This window comes from Symphalangus syndactylus, chromosome 5, assembly GCF_028878055.3.
Source record: "Symphalangus syndactylus isolate Jambi chromosome 5, NHGRI_mSymSyn1-v2.1_pri, whole genome shotgun sequence".
Taxonomy (NCBI): domain Eukaryota; kingdom Metazoa; phylum Chordata; class Mammalia; order Primates; family Hylobatidae; genus Symphalangus; species Symphalangus syndactylus.
In genome coordinates, this window is record NC_072427.2 from 38,736,250 (window position 1) to 38,762,841 (window position 26,592).

Genomic DNA, 26,592 nt, shown 5'->3' on the forward strand with positions numbered 1-26,592 from the left:
CTTTCCAGCTTCTTTTGGAAACCCAGCCACAAAAGGCTAGAGCTAAGGTGGCTGCCTCCTGGAGGGAAGGCCTGTCTCCTCAGTTCAGCACTTCAGTAATGTGGACCTAGCCTTTACACGCAGTCATTTCAGTAACTTATCTTCTGCCTGACCCAATACAACTATGTTGTGACTCCTATTTTAAATAAGAACAATTTGGACATTTTCTAAGGGTTTTTACTGCTTATATAAAAGAAAAAAATGTCAGGAAGTAATAAGTCTGTTCCATGAACACCACTTTTCCTTTTTTTTTTTTTCATTTAGCACAAAGAGATGGTAAGTTTGGAAACACACCCACATTTCAGAAAACATTTGGGTTAAGATAGTCTCTTGGGCATTTCTGTGCATTATTAGATTGGGAACACAAGAGAGTTGGGGAGAGGGTGAGAGTGGGAGAGGAGGCTCATACTGTCCAGTGCTGAGGCTGGGAAATGGCAATAGGAGAGTTGGGTGGCGGATGGGGGTCAGAAAGTGTGAGGAATCAACCATTCCTACTCTCTATCCTTTTCTCTTGCCACCACTTCTCTTGCCCAATAAGTCCTCCTTTTAGCTAATGTTGGAGAGAGGGCTGAGAAGTAGGGATTAGGTATGAGGTTACAGGCAGAATCATAAGTAGTAGTGGGGCATACAGCATTAGGACAGAAAGTAAGAGGGACTGAGAGGAAATCCCAGCCATCCAGTTAGATTAGCCAGTTCTGAGTGGCCATTTATATGAAAGGGACAGAGAGTTGTATGTAAGTGGTCAGGGGAAGGTGCTGCCTGTAGAACTCTAATTAGGCAGTTTTATGATCATCTAACAAGTTCAGGAGATAATGTTATTAAAAAAAGTACTACTGCTTTATAGCCAAAGGGAGAGGAAATAAAGTTTAATAACTAATAAGGACATCAAAGGATAGAGATCATTCAAAAGAATTCTAAAGTTGCCCTTCAGTTAAAGCAGCTGGAGAAGTGATCTAACTTCAGAAGCTGTCTGCATTAAGCCCTGCCTTCTATGATCCTGACTGAAAATCACACAATTGGATTTCAGTGGCCCATTCAAGGCCATCCATCAACTGGCCTCCACAGCCAACCACATCTTTTGGTTTCTACAACTTGATTAGGCAAAGCTCTAAGCCATCCTCCATTACTCTCACTATTCTCTACCTCTGCCTTTGCTTGTATTGCTTCTGGTACTTAAAATGTACACCACCTCTCCTTTAGTCTTGCCCATCAGTTCCTCTAAGGCCTATCTTAAGGCTTGCCTCCATCCATCAATTACACTGATCCTTGAAAGATTGGTGGTTCCACAAGGAACCAAATGAGCATTAATCTGGGAGTCACATAACCAGGACTGTGGCCCTGACGATGATTCTGAGGTAGCCAATTTATCTTTTCAGTATGTAGATAAAGAATTTGTCTTTACAGACTAAGTGGTACACCTATGTTAACTTGGTTTACAGCACCAGCATTGAGAGCGGGATTGAAAACCCAAGTCCTCTGATTCTCCATCTATGGCTCTTTCTACTAAAGCATGCATGGCTGTTTTCAGACCTCTTAGTTGCCAACCATAAACTGATTTATTTTTCAGGCTATTGTGAAGATTATATAATCTTTTAATATAAATAATCAATTATATAAATCTGGTATTTTCGGGTCATATTGCCCAAACTTTATGGCCTAATGAGAGGAATCTCCTCTAAGTAAGTATCTTCTGGGTTTACTTTACACATTCTGTAGTGTAATTTGGAGGCTATGCTTTTAAAGAAAATGTAGGGCGAATAACTCTAGTCTATGGGTACTTAACTTCTATTCTACCAAGGAGGTTTTAAAAGGCTAGGAATGTATACTTGAATTCAAGTACAGTTTAAGGTACAATGGGTTAGAATACTGGAGAACACAGCAATAGTATTTATTCATCTCAAGAACCTCTCAGTAGATAATTAACCTGGACCACAATAAAAACAATCCTATTAGTCCCACTTCTCTTGTGGCTAATGCTATCACGCTACTTGCTGTAGTATTTTTCCTTTGCTTCATTTTAAACAGAACACTTACTGTATTATTGTAGCTGCTCCATTTTCATCCTTGCAACAGAAAAGCAACAGTAATTAGGCAAAAGCATAAATTTTATATTTTTACTCAAGAAGATGTAATTATTATAAAAATCTGGGCTGGTAGTCTAGACGCATCCACTTTTTGTAGGTTTTCGGCACCATCAACTAAGAGAAGTGGATATTTCATCCATAAAGAATACAGGGTTTTTAGGATATTTCTCTGTTCTGATGCATACTTTGTCCCACACTGGATTTCTGTGTGAAAGAAAAGATCTATCACAGCTCTAACTTTTGAGACATTGAGAACCCCTTTGGCAATCTGGTGAAGTCTATGGACCCCTTCTCAGAATAATGTTTTATAAATGGATTAAATAAAATACATGGGAACCTATTATACTGAAATACAGTTCTACCCATAGACCCCTGTACCCTAAACCTATCATAGGTGTGACACAGTTCCCTCTGTCTATTGAAATACAGTTCTACCCATGGACCCTTGTACCCTAAACCTACCATAGATGTGACACAGGTCTCTCTGTCTACCTAATTTTTGGCTTTTCAAAGTGGAATTAATTATGAGGTTAGAAACACTATCTCTCAATTTGGGATCTAATTAAACTAAAGAGCTTCTGCACAGCAAAAGAAACTACCATCAGAGTGAACAGGCAACCTACAGAATGTGAGAAAATTTTTGCAACCTACTCATCTGACAAAGGGCTAATATCCAGAATCTACAATGAACTCAAACAAATTTACAAGAAAAAAACAAACAACCCCATCAAAAAGTGGGTGAAGGACATGAACAGACACTTCTCAAAAGAAGACATTTATGCAGCCAAAAAACACATGAAGAAATGCCCATCATCACTGGTCATCAGAGAAATGCAAATCAAAACCACAGTGAGATACCATCTCACACCAGTTAGAATGGCCATCATTAAAAAATCAGGAAACAACAGGTGCTGGAAAGGATGTGGAGAAATAGGAACACTTCTACACTGTTGGTGGGACTGTAAACTAGTTCAACCATTGTGGAAGTCAGTGTGGCGATTCCTCAGGGATCTAGAACTAGAAATACCATTTGACCCAGCCATCCCATTACTGGGTATATACCCAAAGGACTATAAATCATGCTGCTATAAAGACACATGCACACGTATGTTTATTGCGGCACTATTCACAATAGCAAAGAGTTGGAACCAACCCAAATGTCCAACAACAGTAGACTGGATTAAGAAAATGTGGCACATATACACCATGGAATACTATGCAGCCATAAAAAATGATGAGTTCGTGTCCTTTGTAGGGACATGGATGAAACTGGAAAACATCATTCTCAGTAAACTATCGCAAGGACAAAAAACCAAACACCGCATGTTCTCACTCATAGGTGGGAATTGAACAATGAGAACTCATGGACACAGGAAGGGGAACATCAGACTCCGGGGACTGTTGTCGGGTGCGGGGAGGGGGGAGGGACAGCATTAGGAGATATACCTAATGCTAAATGACGAGTTAATGGGTGCAGGAAATCAACATGGCACATGGATACATATGTAACAAACCTGCACATTGTGCACATGTACCCTAAAACCTAAAGTATAATAAAAAAAAAAAAAAAGAAACACTATCTCTCAGTATGTAGTCTAACAAATACTTAAGTCCAAGGCCCAAGTCATAAAGTGAAAAGGCACAAAGTAAAAGTATATCATAAGGGAGCAGGCCTAGCCCTGTCAGCAGGTGGCTGCTGACCTGGAATGATTTCAGAGTAGTGCAAAGGCACTCTTCCTGGATTCCCCCAAATCCCTCTTCTCTCTGTCCGCTCATGCTTGAAATCCCTTAATAGAGCCTAACTCCTTTGTTTTAATTAAGTAGCGGATTTGCTCTTGTTAAAAAATAAATACCCATGGGAGAGGTAATACTTGATGCCAAAGATTTGCAAATTTATTTTCAGCAGTAGAACAAGTTTTTCAAATGCAACCTTAAATAGATGCTGATAAATAAGTAAATGCAAATTTTATAAGAATTTAGTATAATTGTGTATGTCAAAACTTACATATAAATGACATAATTGCATATAGTATGTACCTATATGTATATAATTATTACTTAAATATAGTATGTGCTTACATTATATATTATATAAATATTTATATTATATATTTATTATATATGTATTTATATTATATATTTCTGGTTATAGCAATATAAACCAACACTGGAAACAATGAGGACGTTTTGATGAAGACAAATTATGAAATTAAGAGTTATAAATAACTGCAGTCTTACATCTATCACAGAATACAATTTATTTATATATTTTATTTTGCCTGCACAAGATGTAGAAAATCCAGATGTGAACAAATAAGTAATTTCAAATAGCTAACAATTTGTTATGGTGGTTATAATCTCAGAATTTAGTTCAATTAAAATGATCCAGAAACTTTAAAATAGTAGAAATTTTTTGTTTCAAAATAGAATCACTAACAATATCTACCAACTGTTTACATTCCTTAATAATTAAGGATTAGTTGGTAAGTAGTCAATTGGGGGATATTTGACAAATCGATTTCATAATTAATTTGAATCCTGACTCCCCTTGCTTACCGCACAACCTCAGGCAAGTAGCTTAATCTTAGTCTCAGTTTCCTTATCTATAAAATGATTATAAAAATGGCACCTACTTAGAGGTATAAGGGTTAAGTAAGATAGTGTACATAAAACACTGTGTCTGGCAAACTTAATAAATGCTACTATAATTGAAGGGCTAAATTACCAAAAATATTTTTCAAATGTGTCATGTAACATTTTAGGATGTTCTATCACATCCCATTTAAATTTCTTTTCAGATATCTCGCCACCCTTCTCTTTCAGACAGTCACTGAGTTTCAAAGAAATCTAATTTTGTTTTGCATGTTGAGTCCAAATTTTGACATTATGCTTCATTGTTGACTTTTATCTCCATTTGTAAATAGAGTAACATTGCAACCTTGCACCGTCAAAGACTGTATAGCTCATTTCAAATCATGTAAGAACCAACCCAAACTTAAATCGAGCAGTGAAACAATCTGTGATGCTATACTATCATAATGTGGCTATATTATTGTAATTGTATAGTTGACTATTATGCTGTGCCAAAAGTATGCACCAGAGAACTTGCCTGGCTTTTAATTGACAGTAGCACACATGTGTTCTAATACTAATACCAATTAATGTTTATTGAATGATTACCAGGAGTCAGGCACTGCTTTATGACCTTCACACATATTAGCTTATTTAATCTTTGCTTATTTATTTGTATGATTATTACAGGAGTGTATATGAGCAGATCTGAATTTCAAAATATGACTAATACAAAGCTACACCCTATCTAATAAAAAACACCTTTATGGGAAATTCAAATGTACACACACAGACTCAGAGTAAGCCTGAAAGCACAAATTAACCCACTGACGATCAAATGATCGAATGCATTAAAATTTGGCATCAATTGAAATATGTAGGTATTGTTCTTTATTATACTTAAAATGCTTAAATATTTATCATTAAAAATGAAATGCAAATTAAATGCTTAGAACCCCTCTGAAACTCACTGGAGTTCTCTAACAATTTGAAAATGAACATTAAATCCTATTACTCACTCACACTAGGATGTGAAAGGAGCCAAATCAGATTCTTTTCTAAAAGCATAAGTATGAAGAAGGAAATGAGAGATTTCTAATACTAATTCATTTTTCAGGAAGGTAAGAACCTTATTAGGTACCCATTATGTGCCAGCAATGTTAATATATTATCTGTATTCTCCATAGCTCCCTTATCTAGTAGGCATCATCATCTTGACTTGACAAAAGAGGGAACTCAGGATCTGAAATGTAATTTGCTTACCTAGGGTTCAGTAACTGCAAAATAGCAGATAGGACCCAAATTCTGATCCACTCAGCTCCAAGCCCCTCCTAGCACACCAGATTGCCTCTCCATCTTGCTTCCCCCATTCATAAAACAGAAAAATGAGAATGAGTGAGACAGAGTAACCTGCTCTTGGAAACACTAGTTAGTTAGTGGCAAGGCTGCAACAAGAATCCAGTAGTACCACCATTTCACTAGGTAAATCCTATCAGATGGCCCATGGAGAGGGTATCCTGTGCAACTAGGCCTACTAGGAGCCAGCAAAATCATTACTTCACTTCAAAACTCAACATCAGTCTATATAGCTTCAGAGCAGAGACTAGACAGGGGAGGGGACAAATCAGTCCTGTCCTTAGTACCTAATATGTGTAAAACACTGCTTGGTGCAGGGGAGGATTTGAAAAACAGACAAACAGAACAGACAACAAGGTCCCTGTCCTCATATCTGTGTGGGAAAGAAAGCATAATCATGTAAAATATTAAATAGTATCCCCGGAGGAGACCTCAGCAATATTCTGGTTCCCTCCCCGGACCCCTACAATAATATGTTTTAAATGACAGTATAAAACAATGGCACAATACAATATATGAGACTCGCCAATAGTAGTAACTAATATTTTTCAGAACACTTCTTTGTACCAGGACCTTTGTTAAGTGCTTTGAATTATCTCATTAAAAACTCAATACAATCCTATGAGATAGATACTTTTATTGTGGACATTTTACATGAGGAAAGGGAGACTGTTTCTGGGAGATCCCAGTCTAGTAAGGATTCACACCAGGCAGTCTGACCCAGAATCACTATTCTAAGAGCTAAAAAAGTGGTTTCAGTTCAGCATAGGGTTGGTTTGGGAATGCATACAGGATCTTGGCAGAGAAGCTCAAGAAACATATCACTGTAAAGAAATTAAAAGAACTCACTACAGCTAGATTTTTTTTATGAATGTTATCTGACAAGGCTATAGCCTCTCATTGCCTCTCCCTGCCCCCAGAGCAATGGGCTTTAGTGAGACAGCCATCCACCAGCCAACATTCCATCGCTTTCCCATTACTCCAAACCAATGCAGAATTGAAATTCTAAATAGTAACAACATACAAAGGCAATACACTACCACTTCCACCACCACCATCACTGCCATATTGGTGGAATATATTTTATAGGCTGTGAATCAGGAAGGACATGAAAAGTCATTCCTTTGTCAAAAACTCTTTCTAAGCAACCTGAAGAGAAAGCTCACTTTAAATGATAGGAGTGGGATGTTGTGCATGCCACCACAGTCCTTGGGTAATGACTGTGTGTCATAAATAGGATATGGCATTTCAGAATGTCTTTAAAGCTATTTCCTTTTGTTCAACTAATTTAATTTACCAAATGCTCCTGGGAAAACGGAGGGGGACCAAGATGCTGACTCCATATTTCCTGAAAAATCAACATTTTCTTTTTAAACTGCTCTCCAAGAAATTGCATCTGATTGTTGTCTGCTGGCTCCCTCAAACTCTACCTCTGTCAAAATTCTGCCCCAGCAGGTGTGAGAAAGAAAAGATGCAGAACTTGAGTGAATACCCACATCTGTTTTTGGAAAAAGAGAACAGAAGCAGCACAGAAGGAAGTAAAAGAGATAATTGCTGGCTTGAACTACAATACATTTTACTTATGGGCAGAGGGCCAGCTTACAGCAGGCGGAATATGCAGGCCCATCTTATTGGAATTCAAGGGTGGGCCTCCATTCTTGTCCGGAGACAGCTGTAAACCAGCAGCCCATAGCATCACAATCAGGCACTGAGTTTTGTCAAGGAATGCTGATACGTACAGAAGCAGCTTTGTCTGCCTCAACTGCACCCCTGCCTGGTGAAATGACAGTCAATCTCTGATTCCAGATGACAAGAACTGGATAAAAACTTAAAACAAATGGCGACCTTTCAAAAGATTAATTTGTTTACCAACAAAATGTTCCCTCTTTGTCATCTGAGATGGGGGTGACCTTCACTTTCCCATATCTAGCCTGAAAGGATGCTGACTATAGTCATCTGTTAACTCCATCTCAGCAATTATTCCCTTTTTTTATTTTTACTGACAAGAAGGGTTTATTAATTCACTCTGCTTCTTGTTATGGTTTATAAAGGCAACAAGCTCATTCTGAATTACTGCAGTGTAACATCAATTTGTTTAAATCTAATTCTGCTACCATTGCCAAATTATGTTGTGACTGTAATTGTGGCCATATGCATGGGCTTAAAACACAATCATGTTTTGAAATCGCCCTTCTTTCTCCACTCCCACCCCCACCCCCATCCCCCCCTTACTTCTGGTGCTTCTTCTAATCATTTGACATTAACACAATTGCCTCACTTTCTATTACTTTATCATTTCAGAAATGAATATGCTTTCAGTGAGAGAGAGATTACTATGTACACCCCAAGTGAAACAGTAAAGAATGAAACTATGATTTGTGAAGTGTGGTTGCTACCCAACTAAGTTAGTGGAAAACACTGCATAACATACGACTCATAAAATCTAGAAATCATAATAGTATTAAATTCAACCTCATGAATAAATAAAAGATTCTAAGTTTACACTGCATTATATATATATTTATTTGGAAAGTGGGACCAAATAACTGGTATAATTCTACAGCAACTCACATCTTGCCAAAAAGAAAAATGTTTTTATGATTCTTTTCTAGGTCATAACAGTTATAATCAGAGTTATTTGTACAGCAATTCAAAGCAATGTTTGGTTTGGCTATTTTGTTATGCATTCATAATCGTTCTTTTAAAATTCATGTTAACAGATACATGTTTCAAGCCTTTTAAGAAACACTTTTTATTTAAAAGAAATAAATCAAAGTCAAATTTTCTGTAGATCTCTTAATGTGTTGTATTATAAAGTCTAATTGGAACTGGATGTCAGTGAGGGAACGTGAACAGTACCAGGGATTTCTTCTTGTTTCCACATACCTTTGAGGACCTACTAGAAAAAATGTTAGAAGGTGGTTTGTTACTATTTGGCAGATTGAAGATATTGAAAAAATCACCAGTGAGTCTCACTTTTAATATGTTTTTGGTAAATTGATTTTACATAACAGAGTCACAGGATATAAAATTCTGAAGATGGTTTTGCAATATGAGTATTTGTGTGTGGCAGGGGGTATATGTGTTTTCAATGCACTAAAATCCTGGCATCAGCCTCTTATTATCAGGAGGAATACACCACTTCATAAGATGGAGAAGATACCAGCTTCTAGGAACAAATAATGGAAATTGGCTACATATTCACATTTGCTCTTTCAAAAATGTCTAAGGTTATTTACAGGCTTTTGACAAGCTGATCAAGTTTCATAAGAAGTAAGGAAACACATGGCCCTCGGCAGCCAAATAATAATCCCCTTTGAGTGTTTAGTTCTAAAATGATTAGCTTTGACGATGCCTTTCTAATTAACTATACATCACAATGCTAGACACATTACTCTAGTTTGGGTAAGTGATTTTGAAACGATTTTTATAAGTGGTAAATCACAACTGCATTTATCCCCAAATGCTTTATATGACTGTTTAAAACCAAATACCTGAACACACTTCTCTCACAGTACTTTTTGCACAATGCTTCTGTTTTATAAATCCAAAATGAAAATACTGTTTTTCAGTTAGTACTACCATACAACTGTATCAACATAAAATGATAGGGTCAACTAACTATTTGATCAAAAGGCCAACAGTTTGAAAAAAATATACACAAGGTATATCCAACTTTAAATTGCTCTGGTGTAGATTTTTATGGCATCAAGTTTGATGGAAAAAGGAGATTTAATACAGTAAATGAATATCTATTAGCTATATGTCATAAAAGGGAAAGTGCTTTCCCAAATTCTCTGCTCAAAGTATATAGATACAACATCCAAGGCACTCATTCTATTTGGAAATTGGAAAAATATATAATTAATGACTAAGAATCTGCCCCAAGTTTTGGATATAATTTTGAAATCTCTATTTACTTAAGTCTGAATCTTCATTCAGATTCATAAAGCAAAGCATAATCCTTTTTAAATCTAGAGATATGCCTTTTAAAACTCCAGTACTCATCAGAAAAAGTTCGCATGAAACACAGCAGTTACCTCGGGCTACAAAGCCTCAGTACTCCTCCAGCTAAGCCAATATTAATTCTAGATGGAAGAGGAAAACCAACAACAACAAAAGAGAAATCTGCTTCTGTCTGTGTTGCCAGAGAAATAATATTTGTATTTCAGGGGCTTTGGGCTCATGGGAAGCAGATAAAAACCCTTTCACATTATTCACAGTGACATTTTAAATAAAGTTTCAGCAGGAATAAAAATATCTAACTTTCTGGTTATTTCTTAGGCTATAAAGGTATTTGTAAGATAAAGTGCTCTTAAATCAAACCTGTTAGAATAACATAAAGCACATATAAAGAAACTGAAAATATATTTCAGGGTTACATGAATGAAGTAGGCAGTTGAAAATGTCTATGTAGGAAATTTGGAAGATTAATCTAAGAGACTATTATGCTAGTTAGAAATGGCTTTGCAATTTAATCCTAACATTAATCTTGTTTTTAGTTTTGATTTCACCAAGGCATACACTTAAGAGCTTTTGAAAGAAGCCAAAGGTTAAAAATGTATTTAAAAAAAATATATATGTTACCTCAGTAATTGTTTTCAGTGTTAGAAATGATCTCAAATTAAATACTTTCCCAGTTAAAATGAAGCACTACTCTTAATTCTCCTAAGAAAACTCCACAACATAGAGAGTACAATCCTTGCTTTAGGACAAGGTAGCATCTAGTCAATGGCAAAAATGGCATTGACTCTGAGATCTCTTACTGCAGATCTACATTTAACTATTTTTCCCTCTCATTATTTTGCTGACATAAAGGATTAGTCCCTGCTTGCCTCAGATTTAGAATAATATTCTCAAATATTTGCACATTATGACAGTATACACAATTGAAGAGGATTCTGTGCTGCTGTTTTATTTTGGATTTTTCTAGTGGTAAGCCTACTATCAAAGAAATACAATATTTAAAATTTCTCTATTAATTCTTTTTGCTAGTAAATTATTTCCTCATTAAAATTATGGTACTAGATTATTTAGGAATATCAAATAAAATAGAGAAATCTGAATGAGCTACAAATAAGTCTTCAAAAATAGGCTTACATTTTCTTAATCATTGCTAATTATAAACAGAATGAGAGTCACTCCATCTCCAAAAAATTCCAAAGACAAAAGGATCACAATCTTTACTTAACATCTACATTACATCTTACACTACTAATAAATGACTTTTATTTCTTAAAAAAATAACTCATTAAAACAACTCATTACTTACACATGCTTTTCTCTGATTAATATATGGCAAACTGATTCCATAGTTCGCATTTACGGCAGCTCTGTGGTGGATGTTTTCAGGATCCTGCATGATTTTTACATTCAACCCTATCTTTCGCTGAAACAAAGAAACAATGAAACTTTCATGCTGGAGGAACAAAAATGCTTACTAACATTTTATATCCTCAAAGGAGTTTAAAGTTCTTTGGAAATAATTATTTTAATGAAATTCTCATTGGAAAAAAATATATTTGGATCTTTTATTTAGGCTGCTAATCAGTCCCTTTTATTCACAGAGAAAAGGAAATTTCTGTAGATTTTCCTCCGTGTATCCCATTGCTCCCACAAATACATCCTCAGACACATTTTCTCAAAAATAATGCTGGAAGCTAACCAAGGTGGGCAAAGGACTAGATAGAATACCTGGTCTTAATTTCTTTTTAGCTTTCCAGGTCAAGGATTTTGTCAATGAAATCTATACTACAAATACACAGGTAGAGGGCTCCCTTGGTCTGTTAATGTGGCCACTTTCCTCTAGGGACATTTACAGGTAAATCTCAGTTTGGGCCTGGTAAATTTACCACAACAAATTTATCTACTCCTTCACAGAGATTCTCTTATCTGTAGGAATAATTTATGCTTTCATTAGAAAAAAAATAAAAGCCTCTTGTTTGAACCACTTATTCCTCATTTTAAATAATTCAAATTAGTTATTGTTGACATGCTTGATAAACCATGAGAGTGGGCCACATAGTGGTGGTGGGAAGGGGCACTAGATAGTTGTCAGGACACCTAGGTGCCAGCTCTCCTCTCGACTGCTGTGTGTGACCTTGGGTAAGTCACTTCACCTCTATGGAAGTCAGTTTCTTTATTCACAAAATGCATGTTAGACTTGATGGTCTCTTGAGGAACCATGTCCAAGCTTTGGAATTCTATGATTTGAGGCTAAAAGATAATTTGGCACGTAGGGAATATGGTATTACTAATAATTTCTAGTCTTTTGTGATTTTTAAAATTGTAATATAATGCATATACCATAAAATTCACCCCTTTAAAGTGTACAATTCAGTGGTTTTCAGTATATTCACAACCATTGCCACTATCTAATTCCAGAACATGTGCATCACCCCGAAATGGGGCCTCATACCCATTAGCAATTGCTCCCCATTCCCTCCTCCCACTAGTTCCAGGCAACCAGTAATCTACTTTCTGTCTCTCCTGATGTATCTATCCTGGACATTTCATAAAAATGGAGTCAAAATAGGTAGGCTTTGTAACTTTTTAAAAAGGAGTTTAGAAGTACTGTGAGCAACTTAACTGTTTTCCTTTCAATTAAGTGTCTTAGTTTTGAGGGTGATCTGACACAGTTGTTAAAATGGTTGTAGGAATTGGACAGATTTGTTCATGATCCAGCTATTTCTTTGACATAAGCATTCATAAAGGGTCTGTGCCTAAGGTCAAAGTGAAGAAGAAGGCTACAAAAATATCTACAGAATGTATGCTAGATAAGCATAGATACGTCTAGGTAAGGTCTTTAACAGATATTCCAAATTTCCTTTTACTTTTTAATAGCATGGTTTTTTTTTGTTGTTGTTGTTGTTGTTTTGAGACGGAGTCTCACTCTGTCACCCAGGCTGGAGTGCAGTGACACAATCTCGGTTCACTGCAACCTCCGCCTCCCAGGTTCAAGTGATTCTCCTGCCTCAGCCTCCTGATTAGCTGGGATTACAGGTGTGCACTACCACACCCAGCTAATTTTTGTATTTTTAGTAGTGATGGGGTTTCACCATGTTGGTCAGGCTGGTCTCAAACTCCTGACCTCATGATCCACCTGCCTTAGCCTCCCAAAGTGCTGGGATTACAGGCATGAGCCACTGCAGTCGACCAATAACATTTCTTAAACCAAATCTCCAAATAACTGCCCTCAACTGTCCACTTTATTTAATCTGGGCAAGGATACAGGATGCAAACAAGGCATGTCTATTTCCTTCTCCTTGAGGTACACGTGGTCACAAAAGTAATGTCGTACCTAATTATAAATGGCTTTTCTTCTGTGGGTAACACTCACACCCTACTCCAGGGTTTTTGCATAGAAGCAGATTGCCTCTTCTATTGAAATTAATACCTGAACATAATTTTTTCCTTCTTAAACTTTCAGAATAATTTCTATTCTACCAAGGATTGGGAAATTGCTAATATGTATTATATTGACTGGATGTGGGTTTCTGTAATTAGGGTGTTTTTAAAATGTGTGTATTCTGGATACAGAATCGATGGTAATAGCTTCATCTATCACGTCTAAGCTTTGTTAGAACTTTTTAATCATGAGATTATTGGCTCATAGCAGTTTTCTTAGTTTTATCATGCTCCATCAAGTTTGTGTGGTTATAGGTCTGGTGTAGGGAGGAAATGGCCAAATACAGAATCACTGTTAAAACTGGCCTTAAAATCCTGTAGTGTTCTGCCTATTGTTAAATTCTGTAGCACTACACACCATTTCTGAAAAGAAATCAGTATGTAAATAGAAATCCAACAGAAATGATAGGTGTACTATCAATTTTTTATTGTTGGGTTCTAAAGCAATCATTTGAGGTTAAAAGATAATTTAAAAATATTAATATTCTCATATTTACTATTTTGGTACCAACGCATGTGTATACCAAAATAGTAATATGTAGCACACATGATTTAATCGCTCTTTCAAAAACACTTAAAAGGCATGTATGTTTAAAGAATATTAACATAATCATACAGGCATGATGGCTCACTCCTGTAATCCCAGCACTTTGGGAGGCCAAGGTGGGTGGATCATTTGAGGCCAGGAGTTTGGGACCCACCTGGCCAACATGGTGAAACCCCGTCTCTACTAAAAATACAAAAATTAGCCAGGTGTGGTGGTGTGCGCCTGTGGTCCCAGCTACTTGAGAGGCTGAGGCATGAGAATTGCTTGAACCCAGGAGGTGGAGGTTGCACTGAGCTGAGATCATGCCACTGCACTCTAGCCTGGGCAACAGAATGAGACTCGGTCTCAAAAAAATAATAATAATAATTAACATAACAAATGTTTCACTGAAATTCACTACCAAATACATTGAAAACCTAAATTTGTCTTACAAACCATCTATAGTGATGTATGGGAAAATACTTAAACAAACATATGCTATATTATGAGACCCAATAATAAGGTTTTCAAGAAAATCAATTACAGACTTCAAAAACAAAAATAAAATTAATCATTCCATTAAGCAGGAAAGTATGCTCTGGAAGATGATCATTTTTTACCAACAGTAAGATAAATATCGGAAATAATTTCAGAAATTTTTAGTAAATTGGTCAAGAAAAGATATCAATTTATGTAATCTATCTTGAGTCACTAGACAATCTAAACTTCGTATTCTCTCTTTTTGATGGTAATTACAAGCAGATATATCAAATGTGACTCTCATTTAGACTTTGGTTTGTAAGAACAGAAGTTATTATCAGAGCCAATTACTGTTTTACCTACATGGCTGCACAGAAGCAGGGAGCTCAATTTTCATCTCATCAGTGATTTTGTGGTATTTATTTTATTACTATGCCCACAAAGCTATATAAGAAGGAAATAGCTTATGCTATTAAAACTAGGGTTGGAATATAGGAGGTTAAGGTTTCTTTTAGAACAACTTCTGAATTAAAAACACTAGGCAGCGTGTAATGCCAGCTCCCCAGACATGGGTAGACCATAAAATGACACACATCTGAGCAGTAGATCCCACACAGAGTAATCAAAATTGAAATGCTTCACAAACAAAGTTGAGAGAGGCTATTTACTAAGTTACAGTATTATCAACAGTGTTTCCTGCAAGTAGTGTCTTCTAAAGTGGATATTGCTTAATATCATATTCCCACTGGTTAAAGACAGCTGCTCTTTAGTCTCAAACGCAGAGAAAAGAAAAATACAAAGAATTTAGTCAATTTTAACACTCATTCTCTCAACCACTATCTTATGTAATACGAAGAACAATAGACATCAAGTCCTGATTTGAGCTGTATAATCTAGATTTCTCATCTGTAAAACTGGGTAGTAACACTTAGCTTCATAGGGTTGTTTGTGAAGTTCAAATGACTAATGTGTGGTATCTTGTAAATTATAAAGTACTATTCTGGAGCCAATGTGAAAGAGGCTCCCACTGGCCCCAAAATAATGATTACAGTGGATTGAAACACTTCAAACATATAAAAATCCATGAGTTCTTAATAATATTCCCTTCCCCTCAAAAACCTAGTTGATAAAATTGATAAATTAACCTAAAAATTGATAAATAAAAGAATTAAGCAAAAAGTAACTAATTAAAACTGGTTTTCAGAGTCACCAAAGAGTTGCTAAGGAAAACTTCCTCATAGAGGCTAAAACAATGCAAAGGAATGATAGAATTATAAAAATCACTACTTTGTAATTCCTAATGAAATAATGTATTAAAGTAAACATCAATGGTTGCTAATATCACTAAGTGAAAGGTTGTAGAGAATTTTATAAAAGACAAATTCAGCTGAAAATCCTTGGAGTCATTGATCAGTCTTAATATTATTAAAAGACAAAAAAAGAAATTGCCTCTTGATATGCTATAAAAGAAAATACATAGGCACTGGGTACAGCACCATCGTAAAATATGAAGTAGTCCTGCCAAAAAGACGGAATCTGAATACGATCAAGCTTCTAGATAAAACTAACAGTTTAGAAGAGCTACTAGGGACAGAGGAACATGTAAAATGGCACCATGGGATTGCAAGCAGATAAATCCAGACTGTGGGAAGAACCTATATCACAAATGACCTGGTTTCTTCAACAAATAATTGACATTAAAATTTTTTTATTTTTAATTTTTGTGGATACATAGTAGGTATATATATTTATGGGGTATATGAGCTATTTTGATACAAGCATATAATGAGTAATAATTATATCACATCAGGGTAAATGGGATATCCATCACCTCAAGCATTTATCCTTTCTTTGTATTACAAACAATCCAGTTATACACTTTTATTTTTAAATGTACAATAAATTATTGTTGAGTATAAAAGAGTGACCAGCCAGTGTCACCTTGTTGTGATATACTAGATCTTATTCATTCTATTTAACTATATTTTTGTGCTCATTAATTATTCCCCCTTCTCCCCAAGCCCTACACTACCCTTCCCAGCCTCTGGTAACCATCCTTCTACTCTCTATCTCAGTGAATTCAATTGTTTTAATTTTTAGCTTCCACAAATAAGTGAGAACATGTGAATCCTGCCCTTCTATGCCTGGCTTATTTCACTTAACATAATGATCTCCAGTTCTATCCATGTTGTTGCAAATGACAGGATCTCATTCTTTTTTTTTGGCTGAATATATTCCATTGTGTATAAGTGCCACATTTTCTTTATTCATCTGTTGATGGACACTTAGGTTGCTTCTAAATCTTGGCTATTGGGAATAGTGCTACAATAAACATGGGAGTGCAGATATCTCTTTGATACACTGATTTCCTTTCTTTTGGAAATGGGATTGCTGGATCATATGGTAGCTTTATTTTTAGTTGTTGTTGTTGTTGAGACAGATTATTGCTCTGTCACCCAGGCTGGAGTGCAGGGGCGCAATCTCTGCTCACTGCAACCTCTGCCTCCCGGGTTCATGTGATTCTTGTGCCTCAGCCTCCCAAGTACCTGAGATTACAAGCATGCACCAACACACCCAGCTAATTTTTGTAATTTTTAGTAGAGATGGGGTTTCATCATGTTGGCCAGGCTGGTCTTGAACTCCTGGCCTCAAATGATCTGCCCACCTCGGCCTCCCAAAGTGCTGGAATTACAGGAGTAAGACACCACACCTGGCCTATTTTTAGTTTTTTGAGGAACTTCCAAACCGTTCTCCATAGTGGTTGTATTAATTTACATTCCTACCAGCAGTGTAGGAGGTTTCTGTTTTCTCCACATACTTGCCAGCATTTGTTATTGCCTGTCTTTACATAAAAGTCATTTTAGTGGGTCAGATGATATCTCATTGTAGTTTTGATTTGCCTTTCTCTGATGATCAGTGATGTTAAGCCACCTGTTTGTCATTTGTATGTCTTATTTGGAGAAATGTCAATTCAAATCTTTTTTTTTTTTTAGACCGAGTCTTGCTCTGTCGCCCAGGCTGAGAGTGCAAGTGGCGTGATCTCGGCTCACTACAACCTCTGCCTCCCGGGTTCAAGCAATTCTCCTGCCTCAGTCTCCAAAGTAGCTGGGATTACAGGCTACGACACCACGCGTGGCTAATTTTTGTATTTTTAGTAGAGACGGGGTTTCACCATATTAGCTAGGCTGGTCTGGAACTCCTGACCTCAGAAGATCCGCCCGCCTCGGGCTCCCAAAGTGCTGGGATTACAGGTGTGAGCCAGCCTCTTTTGCCCATTTTAAAATCAGATTATTATAATTTTTTTTTTCCTAGAGTAGCTTGAGCTCCTAATATATTCTGGTTATTAATCCCTTGTCAGATGGGTAGTTTGCAAATATTTTCTCCCGTTCTGTGGGTTGTCTCTTTGTTGATAAGTTTCTTTTTGCTGTGCAGAAGCTTTTTAACTTGATGTGATCCCATTTGTCCATTTTTTCTTTGTTTGCCTTGCTTCTAGGGTATTACTCAAGAAATCTTTAAATGACATTTTTTAAACAAGGAAAACTGTTTAGATAAAATGAAATACAATTATAGTGTGTGGACCTTGTTTGCATCCTGATTCATGCAAACAATAGTAGAATGACAATTTAAAGACAATTGGGGAAAATTGTGCAAGTACTGGGAATTATACAATATTAGTGAATTGTTGTTAAGTTTTTGGCATGATGGAGGGAAAGATGGACAAGAATGTTTGCAAGAGAAAGACTATGGTGCTCAACCATTGAATCAGTTAGAAGAGATTTGAGATTATATAACAGAAAACGCTACTGGGGTCTATTCTCACTAGTTACAGGTGATAATAGTTATTTTTAAAAATCTTTACCAAATAATATATGATAAAGTGAAATGATATGATGTCTGGGATTTGCTTTCAAAGACTTTGCCAAAAATAGTAAAGGGAATAGATGAAATTAGAATGGAAAAATTATGTTAACTGTTAAAGCTGGGAGATGGCTATATGGATTTTTGCGTCCATTCAAAAATATATTTTCTTAATAAAATGTCAACTAAAATTAAGATGTAATTAAAATGTAATTGTTCATTATTCTATTGTGAATTCAGCTCTAACGTTCTATGCTCTATTACCTCCCCTCTTATCTCCCTGTTAGGGCTAGAAGGAACAACAAAGTAGAAGCCCTCCACAATCATAGCATCACTTAACTCCATGCTGCTTCTAAACAGCCCAGCTGCTGCCTAACTGCCTCAGATTCACAAAATCTAAAGGCTTACCTACTTCTATTCCGATGTGGCCGTCCCGTTTTCTCATTCCTACAGGAGTTGAATTGGAGAATAAGAGAAGGGTTAGGGGAGAGAGCTAACATTTATTTAGGTCCCATTTTGTGCCAAGCACCAGAACAGGTGAGTGTGGTCATAGTCAACTGATTTGAGTCCTAAAAATAACAAGAGGAAGTATATGATATTGTCACTACTTTGCCAGTGAGGATAATTGGTTAAGTGACTTCTCAAGGTCACACAATCCGGAAGTGAGGAGACAGGATTTGATTTACATCTCTGAATCCAAAGCCTCATTTCATCACAACATACTGCCACATTATAAAGAAATGTTAGGTGATGGACTCTTGATTCAACTTCCTATCATCCTATCAGATTCTTTACCCTCTCTAATCCCCACAGGCACTGCTTGGTCCATGGTTCACTGATTATCACACAGACCTCCCTAATGGTCCCTCAGATGGGTCTCTTTGTCTCCAATCCATCTTCTGCGTGATGGCCTGCCTCTAATCACTGAATCCAATAGTCTCTCACCTTTAAAATCCTCCACAGTTTCCCTTAGGGTGGCGTAATCTGACCCATTCCTTCCAGCTCCCCCTCCTGCCATTCCTTCCTAACAGCTCTGTGGACTTTTCATGCCGAATGACCAATGCCCACATACAACACGCTCTCTCCACCTCTGCAAGTGAGCATGCTGTTCCCCCTTCTGGGAATGTCTTCCTCTTCCCTCTTCAGTGTCTTCTGGTCACACTTTTATTCAAACTTGAACTTCAGTCAGGCCCAAATTACTCTGGGAGGTCTCCTCCAACCTCTCTCTCTCCTTCTTTAACCCCAACAAAATTCATTCATTCATTCAAACATTTCTTGAGAGCCTAGTAGGTTTTAGAAACAGGAAAGATGAAGTCCCTGCCCATGTGGATCTTACATTCTTGAAGGTATGTGAGGAATCAGACAATAAGCACATAAACAGATATAAAATTAATTTCAGATTGCCCTAAATGCTCTAAATAAAATACACTAGGATAATGGGATAGAGAATAAGAGGAAACTACCTTAGATATGGTGGTCAAGAACAGCCTCTCTGAGGAGATAACAATTAGACTAAGACCAGAGTGTTGAAACTGAGCTAGTTATGCAAAGATCTCTAAATGACTGAGGAGTGAGAAACTGATGATTAATGAGAGGAAATAAGGCCGGGCGCGGTGGCTCACGCTTGTAATCCCAGCACTTTGGGAGGCCGAGGCGGGTGGATCATGAGGTCAGGAGATCGAGACCACGGTGAAACCCCGTCTCTATTAAAAATACAAAAAATTAGCCAGGCGTGGTTGCGGGCGCCTGTAGTCCCAGCTACCCGGAGAGGCTGAGGCAGGGGAATGGCGTGAACCTGGGAGGCGGAGCTTGCAGTGAGCCGAGATTGCGCCACTGCACTCCAGCCTGGGCGACAGAGCGAGACTCCGTCTCAAAAAAAAAAAAAAAAATGAGAGGAAATAACTGTAGAAACTAAGGCCTTAATAAAAGGCTGGCCTTAATAGGAAAGGGACACTTCCATTATGATTAGAGAGAAGGCACAGAATATACATCTTGACCTAGAAAGACTGATGCATTTGGTTAGGATTCATTTGTCTATATGTGATCAAAAACTGGAAGAATATTGTTTAAATAAGACAGAATTTAGTCCTCTCATGCACCTGAAGTCCAGAGGTAGGTTGTTCAGGGTTGATTTGGAAGTCATAAAATTCTTAGGGAGCAGACCCCTCCTAGCTCAGTACTCTTCTATCCCAGTATGTGGACCTACTCTTCCTGGTCTAAGACGGCTGCTAGATAGAGTTCCAGCATCATAGACTCATCCCACGTAGCAAAAGAGAGGAGGGAGAAGAAAACGATCACAGGGCACAAGCCAGTTCTATCTTTTTAGAACATTTCCTGAAAGCTACCCGTAATACTCCCCCTTACATTTCATTAGCCAGTACTTGGCCATATAGCTATAATCAACTGCAAAGGAGGCTGGAAAATATGGTCTTTACATGAGACAGCCATATTTCTAGCTAAAAAGATCAAGGGTGTTATTACAAAGAAAGAGGGAGAGGAATACTGGGGATACTAGCAGACTCTGACAGAAAAAATGAGGTGGCACTCATCTGATTTCATTTATTTTTTTCAGCGAGTATGAAGAGAGATCATCAGCTGAAAGTAAGGGGAGACAAGGGTGCTGGAGGTATGAAGAGAGAGGAGAAAGTTTAAAATAGCTGTCTCAAGGGATGAGAAAGTGATTTTGCTACAGAAAAGTGATGGCACTTATCGGCTGAGTTTAGTGCCCACCTGAAATTTGTGGTCATAAAATTAAAGTCAGATCACTAAGCACCATTGTGAGATGTACTGCAGCTATATTTAGCTACTCAGATGCAAACATAGAGCAGTTGGCTAGGTTTAACCAGACTTGCATTTTGTCTCCCAGGCATAATGGAGGGAAAGATGGACAAGGATGTTTGCAAGAGACCATGGTGCTGAACCACTGAATCAGTTAGAAGAGATCTGACATTATATAACAGAAAACCCTACTGGGGTCTATTCTCACATGGCAGAGATAGTCAATTGCTAGCATTAGTTCAGCTGCTCAGAGAAGCCATTGGGGGCCCACTTCCCTTCTCTCTTTCTGCTCTACAATCATCAAGGTGTTGCTTTTTGTCCATGCTTGTCATCTCATGGTTGCAAGATGATTGCTGCAGCTCCAGATGTCTTATCTGTGTTTAAGGAAGGAAGAAAGGAGAAAGGGAAATAGGGGCAAAGGAACATGCCAGCTGTGACTATCCCCTTTATTAGAAAAGCAAAATATTCCCTGGAACTAACCCCCAGTAGACTGCTGCTTGGTACTAACTGGACAGAACTGGGACACGTGGAAATATTTTGCTTTGAGGAAGCCTCAGAAATGAGGAATCTTATTCCTTATGACATAATGCCACCCTGAGCAAAATCAGTTGTTAGTAATATAGGTGAGGAAATAGATATTGGGCAGAGAACTAACAATTTCTGCCACAACCATGGCATCTAATCTAGCTGAGAAGGAAAAGACAATAAGACAAAAGTGATAAATAGTGAAATAATGAGAGGTCAATGGGTTGAAGGTCCTCATAGTGTTGAAAAATTGTTGGAAGAACATACTATATGTGAGCTGGCAGTCTAGGATGCAGAGGTCACACTGCTGTGCTTGAAAAAGATTTTCAAGATGATGCCCTTAATGGTTACATCAAAGCCCAGGCATTAGGCATACCCTCTGGCTCTACAAGAGCATGTTTTCCAAAACTCTATTATACCATTCACTACTCTATCTGTAGGGGACCTTTCAAATTGCAAGTCATATTCTCTGGTGAAAGCCTCCAATAACTTTCGATCTCACTCGGTAATATCCAAAGTCTCACAATGGTCTACAAGATCTGGCCCCTCCTACTTTTCCCACTTCACTCTCCCTTGCACCCTCCCCTTCTTTGCTATTCACACTCATAATTTAGGGTCTTTCTTCTGTCTAGGATGCATTTCCTCCAAGAAGGCATATGACTTGCTCCTTCAGAGCCATCAAATTTGTGCTCACATGTCACCATGCAAGTTAGACCATCCCAATAGTCCCTATGTTCCTTTCCCAGCTTTTCTCTCACCAACTAACATGCTATTCACTCTGGCCCTCCATATCCATGGGTTCTGCATCCATGAATTCAATCAACGGTGAATTCAAAATATATATATATTTTTTTGAGACGGAGTCTCGCTGTGTCCCCCAGGTTGGAGTGCAGTGGCGCAATCTCAACTCACTGCAAGCTCTGCCTCCTGGGTTCACGCCATTCTCCTGCCTCAGCCTCCCAAGTAGCTGGGACTACAGGCGCCCGCCAACACGCCCGGCTAATTTTTTGTATTTTTAGTGGAAACGGGGTTTCACCGTGTTAGCCAAGATGATCTCGATCTCCTGAGCTTGTGATCCGCCCATCTCGGCCTCCCAAAGTGCTGGGATTACAGGCGTGAGCCACCGCGCCCGGCCAAAATATTTTTTTAAGAATGTATCTGTACCAAACATATACAGACTCTTTTTCTTGTCATTATTTTCTAAACAATACAGTATAAAAACTATTTATATAGCATTTACATGGTATTAAGTATTACAAATAATCTAGAGATTATTTAAAGTGTACAGGAGGATATATATATATATATATATAGCATAGGTTATATACATATATATTGCATAGGTTATATATATATTGCATAGGTTATATGCAATTATAACCTATATATATATTGCATAGGTTATATGCATATATATATAGTGCATAGGTTATATATACATATATATTGCATAGGTTATATGCAATTATTACACTATTTTATATCAGGGGTTTGAGCATACACAGATTTTAGTATCCAAGGGAGATCATGGAACCAATCCCCCACGAATAGTGAGGGACAACTGGATGTTTACTTTTCAAATTGTTTTTTGTTTTCCTAATGACTACTCAGCCTCAATTAGAATGTAAGCTCCATGGGAGCAGAGAAATTTGGCTGATGTCTAAAATAGGGCCCAACATGTGTTAGGTACATAATAGAGGTTGATTAGTACTTATCAACAAATAAGAACAATAACACTTATACAGCACTCACTGTACAACAGATACTACTATTAAACCCATTTTGCAGATGAGGAATTGAGGCACGGAGAGGTTAAGTGACTTGCCCAAGTATAACCAGTAAGTGATAGAGCCAGGATGTTAACCCATAGTTCTAACCACTATGCTGTCATCTACTGAGCGCCTACTCCAGGCTAGGCACTGTCTAGGCCCTAGTTACAGCAATGAACTAAGCAGAGTCCCTCTGCTTTAGAAATAAAATAATCAGATGCAATGGATAACAGATCCAGGATTGGAAAGAGAGGAGTAAAAGTCATTTGCGGAATAAGTGGGGCAATCTAAATATGAACTGGAAATTTATTATATTCAAGAATTATTGTTGATTTTATTAGGTGAGATAAAGATATTGTGAGTGAAAGAGAAACAGTTCATTTTTGAAGATTCATGTTAAAAGCATTAAGGGGTGAAATGTCATTAGGTTTTTATTTTATTTTAAAACACTTCAATAAAAACAGATGAAGCAAAAATGGTAAAGGTTAACAATTGTTCAATCTAAGTGATGGAGAAGTGGTTATTTATGTTATTTTTTCATAATGTTTTAGTCTGTTTGGGCTGCTATAATGAAGCCTGGGAGCTGGCTTACCCCTGTAATCCCACCATTGTGGGAGGCCAAGGCAGGAGGATCACTTGAGCTCAGAAGTTTGAGACCAGCCTGGGCAACAACCTTGCTACTATTAAAAATTTAAAAATTAGCCAGGTTTGGTGGCATGCGCCTCTAGTCCCAGTCTCAGCTACTTGGGAGGCTGAGGCAGGAGGACTGCTTGAGCCCAGGAGATTGCAGCTGCATGATGAGCCATGATTGTATACTGCATTCTAGCTGGGGCAACAGAGCAATACCCTGTCTCAAAAAAAGAGTCTGGATGGCTTATAAACAACAACAACATTTATTTCTTACAGTTCTGGAGGCTGAGAAGTTCAAGATCAAGGCACTGGTAGATTCAGTGTTTGGTGAGGGCCTGCTTCCTGGTTCATAGACGGCCATCTTTTCACTGTGTCTGCACATGGAAGAGGGGCCAAGGAAGCTCCTTAGGGCCTCCTTTATAAGAGCACTAATCTCCCTCATGAGGGCTTCACTCTCATGAGCTAAGCACTTCCCAAAGTCCATACCTCAAAATGTCATCATACTGTGCATTAGGATTTATTTAATAACATGAATTCTGGGGACATACATACACATTCAGTCTATAGAAGGTATATTTGAATATTTTCATACAAAAAGGGTTTTTAGAAGCCATGGAAAAGGAAACAAATATTTTCAAAAAGTTGCTGCTCTCATGGAGCTTACATTCTAATGAGAGGGCAGAACTCACAGTGGATCCTTGTAGGCATTCTCTTCTCTCCAATATATTCTATAAAATCCAACTTGCCATCTCATCAGCAAAATTTTTACCCTGATAGAGGTATAATTTAAAGTGAAAATTTCTGAAGGAAGCTTTGCCTGCTCTGACATTTTCCATTTTTGATCTTTTACCATATTATGCCTCATAATGTCAAAAATCCTCAAAACTTTAGTTTGGGTGAAATTTTGAAAATCACCTTTCTTAATTAGATCAAAATTCACAAAATTAAAGATTCTTCCCAGGTTAGACACAAATGTACATTGCTGTATCATACTAGAGCACAGTATTTTTTTTAATGTTTGACTGTTAGGGCATCAATTTTAAGGAACTTGGGGTGAGCTGGTGTTTATCCTGGCTAGAATTAGATGACTGTTGAAGTCCCTTCAAAATGTGAGATTCCAGGAGATTCTAGAATTAGGTTAATAACCATAATAATACCCACAATTGAGCACTTTACCATGTGCCAGGTATTGTGCTATTTGGGAAACTATGCATTTATTCCAATTTTTGGAACTCGTCTTTTAGACTGCCTACATTACATTCTTTGGAATGGCTTCACCTTTTTGCTTTTGCCAAAAATTATTCTGAGTAACATCTGGTAAACAAGGTAGGTATCCAAGCTGAACAAGAGGTATTGTCTAGAATGAGACAGTTACAACACAGTGATAGTATGTCCCTTCCCTAGTGGTTGGACTTGCATGAATAATGATTGTGTTTCTGTCTTTTGCAGTGTTTTCCAGAGTGGATTCTATGAACACGGTGAGAGATATAGCTCTTCTTGTGCAGAAAATCCTATGGACTATAGAAAGTTTAGTGTTCCTGGCCCACTAAAGGCCAGCAGTGCTCCAAAAACATTGTAACAACCCCAGACGTCTCTCTGCATTTCCCAAGGCTCCCAAGGAAGTCCACTATATTAAATTCCATGTGGAAAGGGATCATGCTGTATTGTATATCTCTGCATTCCAGAGCTGGGCACAGTGAATGGCACAAATTTGACACTCAAAGTTTGTTGAGTAATCTGAACTGTCTCACAAACTGCCTTCACAATTTAATTGCCTTCAAAATTACGAAATAAAATCTCCAAGAATGCTTTCAACACTGAAATTATTAGGTTAAGGGTATGATATGTGCTGTATTTCTTCTATTCAAAAAAATGTTTTCAAGTTTTAACATTTCTGAAATCAGCCTTTCTTACATGTGATGTCAAAAGAATCTTGCCAGTCACTACCCACAGGAGTAAGCTGTGATGCAATTGTGCAACTCAGACTAGCCATGAATAAGAATATGTTCATAACATCATCACCACAATTGAATTTTGTGCCCTAGAAGTACCAGAGGTGCTTAAAATTTAAGCAGAGATTTTTGCTTAAAACACCTTTAAAAGATTACATTTCGATGCAGCATTAAAATAAAAGAGTTATTATAGATGTAGAAATTATGGCATAAACCAGCATAGCAAATCTCATGGAATAGACTCTAGGATTTTCAAAGCTATGGAGAGCTGGTGTCACCAGTTTATATAATCATTCAGGTACTGAAAAGCTCTGACAGAAGCCTTCCACTGATTTTCAGGAGAAGGTGTTAACTTTCAGGGCTGGGAATTAAGTTAAGGAAAATATGAAATTATGACTTGGACCAAATAAGACAATGAAAAGAAACCCTATTATTTTTCATTATGCCCCAGAATTATATTACCAGTCGAAAGAAGACAAAAGATTCAACTTCACAAGTCAGAGTTGTTAAAAAACAGTCTGTCATCATGATGCTGCACGCGATGTCAAATGGCCAAAAGTGATTTGGAAGAATCTTTAGACTGTGAATAAAAAGGCTTAGACTCAACCTTTGTTATA

General features: G+C 37.4%; 1 protein-coding gene across 17 annotated transcripts in view; it reads right to left on the reverse strand.

Annotated features, from left to right (window-relative positions):
• IQCH (IQ motif containing H) overlaps positions 1-26,592 on the reverse strand; it is a 256,651-nt gene that overhangs the window by 193,108 nt on the left and 36,951 nt on the right. For 8 of the 17 annotated variants that reach the window (XR_010120697.1, XR_008657668.2, XM_063638821.1 and 5 more), the window contains exons 5-6: positions 26,438-26,555; positions 11,323-11,439 (exon numbers count right to left, since the gene is read on the reverse strand). The exons of 2 other annotated variants lie outside the window; for them this stretch is intronic. Coding sequence is in view for 13 of the 15 variants with exons in the window: in XM_063638821.1 (XP_063494891.1) it covers positions 11,323-11,439; positions 26,438-26,555 (235 nt within the window). In the remaining 2 variants the exon portion in view is untranslated. Of the gene's footprint in view, positions 1-5,457; positions 8,950-11,322; positions 11,440-26,437; positions 26,556-26,592 lie in introns of those variants that run through there. 7 more of the 17 variants (XM_055278018.2, XM_063638815.1, XM_055278013.2 and 4 more) reach the window with 2 other exon arrangements.